The sequence below is a fragment of the Gymnoscopelus braueri genome (assembly GCF_963280865.1).
Source record: "Gymnoscopelus braueri genome assembly, chromosome: 23".
Classification (NCBI taxonomy): Eukaryota; Metazoa; Chordata; class Actinopteri; order Myctophiformes; family Myctophidae; genus Gymnoscopelus; species Gymnoscopelus braueri.
The window spans coordinates 24393614-24403613 of NC_137625.1; the positions used below are offsets into that span (position 1 = coordinate 24393614).

Consider the following 10000-nt stretch of genomic DNA (forward strand, 5'->3'; position numbering starts at 1 on the left):
ATTGTGTCTGATATTCCACATTGTTAGATTTCAGCTGTCAGAGATTTACCCCCACTTAAGCCCTATATAATTCACTCTATGACAAATAGCGAAAATAGCCAGTCTTCAAGCTTATAGACTAGGGGCTCTATTTTCGCCGGTGTGCCTTACCCGCTGGCACTACCCGCTGCCCGTGAATTACGCACAAGTGAGGTGGCAGTGTCCCTAAACGGTATCTATTCATCATTATGCCGACTCCGTTATTTGCGCCATGGAGGTGTGCCCGTGGGCGTGTTGTTGCGCTTTCCCGTAAGTTGCTATCTTGCCCACACACGTTTGAGGAAGAGCATAGCGGACTCTAAAACCACCCGCTGTGCCAAATTCGTTTGGTAGAGTGCGCGCCTGCAATGGACATGTCGGGTGTCATTCAGAGGTCTCCTTCTCCCCTAATTCTCCACGTATCTCTGTGATTCCAATTCTCTATAATCAGCTGAAGTGAGAGTGTCAATTCCTTGTGTCAATTGTGTTTATATAAGATGATTTGTGCCGCGTGTCACGCGATGCCATTCGCTCCGTTCAGTTTCATTAATCCATTGCCCAGGAAATAATGAACGGATTACAATAATATGAAATCCTCTATAATCAGCAACATGTGGGTGATAATTATGTCGATCAAATGTGGTTTTATTCAAAGGCAATCAAAGGCTACAGCGTATGAAGCAAACGTCGGGTATATTGTCCAATGTTTCGGCGCCTCATGCAGTGCGGCTCCGGAGTCCGTTTGATTAATCCAGCAGAAGACAAGCAGATTGCTGTCATTTAAAGTTCTCTTTAACCAGCAATGTGTGAGTGATAATTCTGTGTATCAAATATAATTTCATTCCAAGGCAACGTGGCTCTTCCATGGCCCATGGCACATTGGGCAGAGAGGGAGAGAGCGTAAGATTGCACTGGGGATAATGGCTTGCGCAGTCTTCTCCATAAAGGCAATGGCATCTGGCACGGTGATTGGTTTTATTATTGTAACGCCCAAACCACGCCTATGCATAATGTAACGGGTAGCGCCAGTGTGTCCGAAGATAGCAACTTTTGCATCGGAACGGCCCTTGCGCAATGCTGAATCACCAAATAGTGGCTATAGGATAATCGGCTGAAAATAGGGCTCATAGTGGCATAGTGCCAAAGACTAGAGAGTGGCAGTATTGCGGTATACGGACAGATTTGTGAAGTGTGAAGGTGTGTGTGTGTGTGTGTGTGTGTGTGTGTGTGTGTGTGTGTGTGTGTGTGTGTGTGTGTGTGTGTGTGTGTGTGTGTGTGTGTGTGTGTGTGTGTGTGTGTGTGTGTGTGTGTGTGTGTGTGTGTGTGTGTGTGTGTGTGTGCGTGCGTGCGTGCGTGCGTGCGTGCGTGCGTACGTGCGTGCACTCAATGTCCCAATTACCCTTTTTCATAATTCATGCCATGAGGGAAATTGACCAAAAATGTGAACACGAGTATTGAGTGCACGTGTGCGTGCATGCGTGCGTGGCCGTCCACGTGCATGTGCGGATGGATAAAGGCGGATGAGCGTTAGACGGTTGGAGATGAAAAAGACAGGAGAAGGCCTTTGAAATGCAAAGCACGGCCATCATGCCAATTGGCCGCTGTGCTGAGGAGTTGGAGCGCACAGTCAAATCCTCAGTGTCAATTTAACCCTGAGAGTGTGAAGGATGGACCCAAATGGACCATAATGGCTCATTTGGGTCCATGTCTCCACTACAAGGGTTAGATTAACACTGGGGATTTATACTGTGCAGGGAGAGAGCGAACGGATACGCCAGCTTTGTGTTTCCTCTGCATTTCATCATAAAACACACACACACACACACACACACACACGTACACACACACACACACACACACACACACACACACACACACACACACACACACACACACACACACACAAAACACACGCACATCATTAATGAGAAAATAGTTTTTTTATTTTTTATTCCTCTATTTACCTCTGACACAAAATCTCACACTAATAGGCTGCAGCTTGGTACTCTTGAGGTGTGTGTGTGCGTGCGTGTGTGTGTTTGTTTGTTTGTGTGTGTTTGTGTGTGCGTGTGTGCGTACGTGTGCGTACGTGTGCGTGCATGCAAGCGTGCATGCGTGCGTGCGTCTCACAAACACAGTACACACGTACAGCAAACACACAAACACACTGAGGATAGAAGAGTGTCTACAGGCAGGGCCTGGGGACCAATTTATTTACATGCAGTGTGAAAAGAACAGACCGGAGTGGTGGAGGGGATAAAGCACAGAGGGAAACAGATGGATAGATAAATAGAGAGGGAGAGAGCAGGGAATTACAGAGGGAGACCGACCCCATGTTGTCCCTTGTCACCCCAGACAGGAAAGACCAATTTACTCTGTGTGTGTGCGTGTGTGTGTGTGTGTGTGTGTGTGTGTGTGTGTGTGTGTGTGTGTGTGTGTGTGTGTGTGCGTGTGTGCGTGCGCGTGTGCGTGCGTGAACATACTTTTGAGGTGCATGTGTCAGTGTGTGTCTGTGTAGGCGATGGTGTGAACATGCTTTTGAGGTGCAAGTGTCAGAGTGAGCGTGTGTGTGTGTGTCATTTAAGACACTCGTTCTCAACATGGGGTATGGGGGTACTTGACTGGGTTCCAGGGGGTCTTCGGCTAAATGATTGATGGTTATGGCATGTCCCAACTTTCTTCAGAAAGTGTAGGTTTTACTAGTTGTTGTCGGGCAGAAACCTATTATCTCCATACTTTTAACTTTTTGTGTTTCTTCGTAAAATAACGCCCTAGTTGGTCGTACTACAGCGTCACACTAAAGCATCTAAAGTAGCACATCCACAAGCTCGAAACGCAGCGCAAAGCGACGCATTTCGAGCTTGTGGATCTGCTACTTTAGCTATTTTTTCATTGGAATCCTGAAAAGTTACCGTTTTGGACGAAATGACGATAGTTTGGAGCAGACGTTTGCCGGGGGGGGAGGGGCTATAGTCTCTCGAGCCAACCTTCAGGAGGTACAAACCCCTCTGAAATCCCGCTTCGGCTGTTTCACAAGAAACAGCTGAAACCCTCCGCACCTCCGTGGACACATTTCCCAGAGCGTCGGAAACCATATCCAGGTTTTTTAAATCACAGTGCTGGTTGTACACAAAATGCTTCAGCGTCTCGGGGAGACAGAGCGAGTTGCCTGCTGCGTTGTTACTGGACAGATTCATTGATCAGATTACTGAATGGCCGGGGTCTGGTGTTAAAGGGATAGTTCACCCTCAAAATGATTTTGTTTTTATCGATTAGTCACCCCATGGAGACTTGAATTCATGGGTATTGTTTTGTTTTTGTCGCATTCCTAAGCCAATAATTTGGCTGCAGCAGTTCCGGTAGGAGACACAAAGAGTCTCCTTTGTGTGTCCTACCTGTCCGCTGGTCATTGGCTTAGGAATGCGACAAAAACCAAAAAATAGAAAGATAGAAAAATAGATAGAAAAAATGTACTTTTTTGGGTGAACTATCCCTTTAAGAACGCAGATGAGTTCGGAGGGAGTAAGAGTGGCCAATTGCCTTTCCGAAGTTTTTTTGGGGACAGGACAGGGTTATTTCTGAGTCATAGTGACGGGTCACTGGCTCTGACTCTGGGCTAGTGTGTGAAAGATGGATCCCTTTGGTTCCAATTGTACACTCTCAGAGTTAAATTAACATTGACGATTTTACAGTGTAGATATTGAGTCCCAGAGATAGAAGGAACCGTATGAAACGGTGGTCCGTGGCTTAATGCATATCAAACTGGGGGGTCCTTGAAATGAAATTGGTTGAGAATCACCGATTTAAAGCACATGGCCGACTTCAGTATCATGCAAACGATCGGCTTTTAGCTGAAATGTATTTGTTGTTGCCCTCGACACGCAGACTATTGATCCGTGAGTGCTGCTATTGTGTTACTTTTGACTTCAGTGCCCATGATGAGGAACCCTGCCTATTTATGTGAAAGAACTATTGAACTGACTGAACTCCTCTCCCTGTGTTCTTTTGTTCCATTACAGGCAGGATGCCAGTGACCTATCTGGACCCATACAGAGGTAGGACCGCACTTTATTTACACTTCCTTTCTTTTTGTCTGAATTCCTTCTCGTTCTCTCCAGCCAAGCACGGACGTGTACACAGACGGACCCACGGGCGGTAGTTGGTTATTTTTGGTGGGGGGGGGGGGGGCTGTGCACATTAAGAAACGTTGATGTCACGTTGATGTGACATTTGTCTGTCAAACGAGCTCGAGCGACTGTATAAAACTTGGCGGAAGGACGTTTTTTTTTTGGTCCAAAAGGCAAGAGGAAGGACGCCCGGGCTGCGTGTGGGTGGGGTGAATGGGAAAGGACGGGACAAGGCTCGGATCTAAGGCCGAGCGAGGCCATTAAAATAAAGCCTGCAGCGACAGAGCAGCAGACCGACGCAGAAGAAGAGGAGAGAGAGAGACAGAGAGAGAGAGAGAAAGAGAGAGAGAGGTTTAGATAAAAAGGCCGATCTTTAAATAGCTGCACCTATTTCTCTTCTGAGGCACTGTTAAGGAAAATGACTCATATTCTGCCCTCGAACAGCGTTCCGGTACATGATAAAATCCTTCTAGTTTAACTCTTAGAGGGTAAAAATGGGCCCCAAGTGGGTCAGTGTTTAGTCTGGCTGAGATGAATAGATCCATAAGTCAATTTGTATTAACAATGAATGAGTGTACACATTTGGTTACAATCGTGCACTCCCAGAGTTAAATTAATGCTGATGATTTTTGCCACGTACTCTCACAAGAGTGAGACAGAACAACAAAAGGAAGAACACAGAGAAGTAAATGAATATATTTTCCACATTTCAAAGCAGGCTGACTCGCTTCCGATACGGGATAGGCACACAGACACATGCTCGCACACGTGCAATCGTGCATGCACAACACAACACAACACAACGCAACACAACACAACACAACGCAACACAACACAACACAACGCAACACAACACGATCTTTATTACGATCTTTATTACGTTTCATGTTTCCCTAGCTAAGGTAACAGGGGACACCTAATGGCGCTCATATGCAGATGATCCCTGGCGCGCACAAACGCACACACACACACACACACACACACACACACACACGCGCGCACGCATACACATACACACACACACACACACACACACGCACGCACGCTTCAAACAGCTTTGGGCACCACAGAGAGATAAGGGTAGAGAGAGAGAGAGCAGGAGAGAGAGAGAGAGCAGGAAAGAGGAGAGGAATAGACGACTGTGGCTGTAAATAATTAGGCAGAATAGTTTGCTTTTGTTTTTCCCCGCTGATTGGGGAAAATTAGGCGAGGCTGTGACTACTATTGCACATGCTCTGTTTCTTTCTCGCTCTCTCTCTTTCACACACACACACACACACACACACACACACACACACACACACACACACACACACAGACAGTTACAGTTACAGTGACTCACACACAGGCGCACAAACACATGGTGTGTGTTTCATGCTGATCCGCCACGCATCTGCGTCACTCTGAAGTGCGTTTGTTATTTCCTGTCTCTGCAGCACATCGCAACCCGTCCAACACACACACACACACACACACACACACACACACACACACACACACACACACACACACACACACACACACACACACACACACACACACACACACACACACACACACACACAGTCACAGAGAGACCTGGCGTATAATTTGATCCCTCGTGCTCTACGTCTAACGAACATCCCCGATGGTTTGATTGACACCCTGCTGGTTGCCTAGCGCCCGCTCTGGACCCTGGACGGCACTGAACCGGAGGAAGAGAGAGAGAGAGAGAGGAGGAGGAGGAGGAGGAAGAAGAGAGAGAGAGAGAGAGAGAGAGGGGGGAGGAGGAGGAAGAGAGAGAGAGAGAGAGATAGGAGGAGGAGGAGGAGGAGGAGGAAGAGAGAGAGAGAGATAGGAGGAGGAGGAGGAGGAGGAGGAGGAGGAAGAAGAAGAAGAAGAAGAGAGAGAGAGATAGGAGGAGGAGGAGGAGGAAGAGAGAGAGAGAGATAGGAGGAGGAGGAGGAGGAGGAGGAGGAAGAAGAAGAAGAAGAAGAGAGAGAGAGATAGGAGGAGGAGGAGGAGGAGGAGGAGAAGAGAGAGAGAGATAGGAGGAGGAGGAAGAAGAGAGAGATAGGAGGAGGAGGAGGAGGAGGAAGAAGAGAGAGAGAGAGATAGGAGGAGGAGGGGGGTGGGGCTCAGGAATGTGAAGTGATAAGACTGTGGAAGCAAGGGAGTGAATAAAGGAACACAGAGCAGAGTGGTGTACAGTAACTAAGTGCATTTACTCAAGTACACACACAATTGTGAGGTATTTTTACTTAACATATGTTTACTTCTACTCCACTACATGTCAGAGGCAAATATTATACTAGCAGCCTGAACCGCGTAGTGGCCCGAACCTCTATTTATTTGAAAACGTTAGTTTGTTAAACTTTGTTGATTTTGATTATTATTACAAAACATACATTAATCCCTTCAGCCCTGTGTATATACTTTGACTATTTGGGACTGATGGGACATTCTGCGTAAATGAGTACTTTTACTTTTGTTACTTAACCCATGAAGACCGGGGAACGCATCAAGATTTCTTTGGCTATTGAAAAATAGCAGATATACAAGCTCATAGTGTGGGCACCGAGTACATTGCAGTATACTTTTACTTAATTATAAGTATAATTTTTATAATTATAATTTTGTACAAAATTTGAGTACTTTTTCCACCACTGAAGACGCTGAACCCCTAATTGCGATGCCTTGGTGCCTTGCATGGTTTCCTCCACCATCGGTGTGTGAATGGGTGTGTGAATGTGTGTGTGAATGTGTGTGTGAATGGGTGAATTTCAGTGTTAATTTTGTTGACTAAGACTAAAGTTTTGATATTTAGTCGACTAAGACAAGTAAATTAAAGACAAGAATGTAACGTAAAGTAAAGACAACTAAAATAGGACTCAAACTAAATGGTGTGTTATTCAAAAGACTGCGACTAAGTCCACATCAGAATTTGGTGTCAAAATTAACACTGAATGTAATGCACAATCATTGTAAAGTGCCTTGGATAAAGGCGCTATATAAATGCACCGTTTTCCATTTATAAAAATATCATGACATTATAATTTTTTTAACATATATATTTTTAAATATGCATGTTACATTATCATTCAAATCTTTATGTTTTGCCAATAATTTGGGGGCCCACTTGCAATGCCCTTGTGGCCCACCAGTGGTCCGATGTAGGCCCCGTAGGCCGAAAGCACGGGAGCCTGGAGGAGAGGGGGGTTGTTGGTGGAGACAGGGCTAATAAGGAGTGTGAGGAGAGGAAGTGTGCACATCCACTTGCACTTCCTCTCGTGCTTCTCTGTGTGTGTGTGTGTGTGTGTGTGTGTGTGTGTGTGTGTGTGTGTGTGTGTGTGTGTGTGTGTGTGTGTGTGTGTGTGTGTGTGTGTGTGTGTGTGTGTGTGTGTGTGTGTGAGAGAGTGTGTGTGTGTGAGTGTGAGTGTGTGTGTGTGTGTGTGTGTGTGTGTGTGTGTGTGTGTGTGTGTGTGTGTGTGTTTAATTGCAGGTCTTTGTACTGGTAATGTGCTTTGAAGCCACACAGCCAATAATTAGCTAGCATGGCTCCATGGATGGCTCACAGCATTGGTCATTATTTGTCTGAAACCTGCTATTGGCACTGACATGACCTCCTGGGGCTGACACACACACACACACACACACACACACACGCACACGCACGCACACACACACACACACACACACACACACACACACACACACACACACACACACACACACACACACACACACACACACACACACACACACACACACATGCCAATAGAGGCGGTTGCACATTCACATGAGCAAAAGCTTGTGGCGACATAAACACCCATTGATTTGTGTGAGAATAGCATGAGTTCATGTGTGGAATGGAATGGACACAACTCTCTATAGGCCTCTATAAGTTGCTATGTAGCATTAAGGCTGCAGGTGAGGGGATTACATGCACACACACACCCCCCACCCCCCCCCCCCCCCACACACACACACACACACTTGAACGCACACCCTGTACTGTCTATAGTTACAGAGATTTACTCAAAGTGTCGTCTCGGTGCAGTCTCTTATTGCCTCCCGGCCTTAAACCACCGCCGGGCGGGCAGGCGGTCATGGCCCCGCCCCCTCTGGGTATTACGGCTGCTGAATATTCATGAGGCTCACTAGATGGCACTGCAGCCAGACACCCGACTGGAGTATTCTGGATGGCTAATGAAATAACCATCTGTGTGTGTGTGTGTGTGTGTGTGTGTGTGTGTGTGTGTGTGTGTGTGTGTGTGTGTGTGTGTGTGTGTGTGTGTGTGTGTGTGTGTGTGTGTGTGTGTGTGTGTGTGTGTGTGTGTGTGTGTGTGGGCGAGCGATGTGCGAGCACGCATGTGTGTGCTCTTCAAGTACATCTCTTTTCTCTCACTTCCTCTCTCTCTCACTCTCTCTCCCTCTCTCTCCTCTCTGTCTGTCTCCAGCAGTGACAGTTATCAGTGTTAAAGGCTCTTTCCTGAGCTCTAATTTATCCCCCAGTGAGTAAAACGTCCAGAGAGACGCCTCAGCCAGAGAAACCTTTGCAAAACAGACCCTTTTTAAAAAACACTCCTGGTCAGCAACAACGGAGAGGGAGGGAGTGCATGTGTGAGTGCTGACGTTTGACAGCCGAGAGGCTCCGGGTAGAATTTAGTTATCGCTTTGTGATTGAGCGTGAGCAGTTCAGCTCCCTCGGAAAGACAAACAAACCGACGAAACGCAACAACGTCTTCCTTCTTTACTGAACACAGGGGTGGTGTGGGGGGCCAGGACAAAATGGCCGATGCCGCTGTGGCAGGTTAAGCATTTCAATCTGGCGTCATTATTTTGGGCGTGTCATTATAGGTGAAAATCGAGGTTCAAGTTCACAACGTGCCGCAAAATTGTGACGCATTGTGAGCTTGTTGTAGATCGGCTATTTTCGCTGTGCGACACGTCGTACGATAAAGCACAAAATAGGGCTTTAGTGGTTAAAAGGAATCGCACAGGCCCAACGCCTGTTTTCTCCCATGCCTAGACATCACGCCAAGTCTCTTTGACAGTGCAGAGGCATAATTGCCTTGATGCCTATAACATTAACGAGTGTCAACGAGCGTCAGCTGGACACAGACGCACACGCCTGCCCTCTGCAGTGCTAAAGCGACTGGAGTCTGTCTCATTTCTCTCCAAAAGCCCTTGAATATGATGGAATATGATTAAGGATTACTGTGATTATGCTAAGCTAATTTTTCATATCACACACACCATACAGTACGAACTCCTGAAACATATAATATATATATATATATATATATTTTTTTTTAAATTGAATTCTGGACTTTTACTTGTGCAACAGATTATTTCCACATTGCAGTTTTGATACTTTTACTTAAGTAAAGAATGCGCTAAATCCCGTAGTGTAGGTGTTAAGCGACGTGCGCGTGACGTCATTAAAATAACGGTACCACCAAAGGTAAAATCCTCACTGCACGCGAGCATGGTCTTTCAGTACAACGAGAGGCCGGAGCACACTAAAACTCTCATTGGGTTTTATCTTTTATTGTTGAGAGCTTGTTCTGGCGGCACGCTCGCTCATCATACATATTTCATCCCAACACATGAATTATGAAGGAACTCTAATGATGGGGAAGGAGGGGGAGAGAACAGAGGGGTGTAAGGAATGTGAGAATGGAGAGAGATAGAGAGAGGGGGGGGGGCAGCGGGCGACATGAGGGTGAAGAGAGAGCTCAGAGGAAGGACTGGGAGAGAGCAAGAGAGTGAGATTGACCACAATGTTAAAAATGTCATTTAGATATAGCATGTTATTTAGACAGATGCTATAGGCTCATTGTTTCTTTGTTTACCTGTTATTGTTTACCTGG

General features: G+C 46.4%; 1 protein-coding gene across 5 annotated transcripts in view; it reads left to right on the forward strand.

The window, feature by feature from the left end:
* celf2 (cugbp, Elav-like family member 2) overlaps positions 1-10000 on the forward strand; it is a 205601-nt gene that overhangs the window by 39760 nt on the left and 155841 nt on the right. For all 5 annotated transcript variants that reach the window (XM_080421552.1, XM_080421553.1, XM_080421554.1 and 2 more), the window contains exon 3: positions 4038-4073. In XM_080421552.1, the coding sequence (XP_080277678.1) occupies positions 4038-4073 (36 nt within the window). The remainder of the gene's footprint in view (positions 1-4037; positions 4074-10000) is intronic.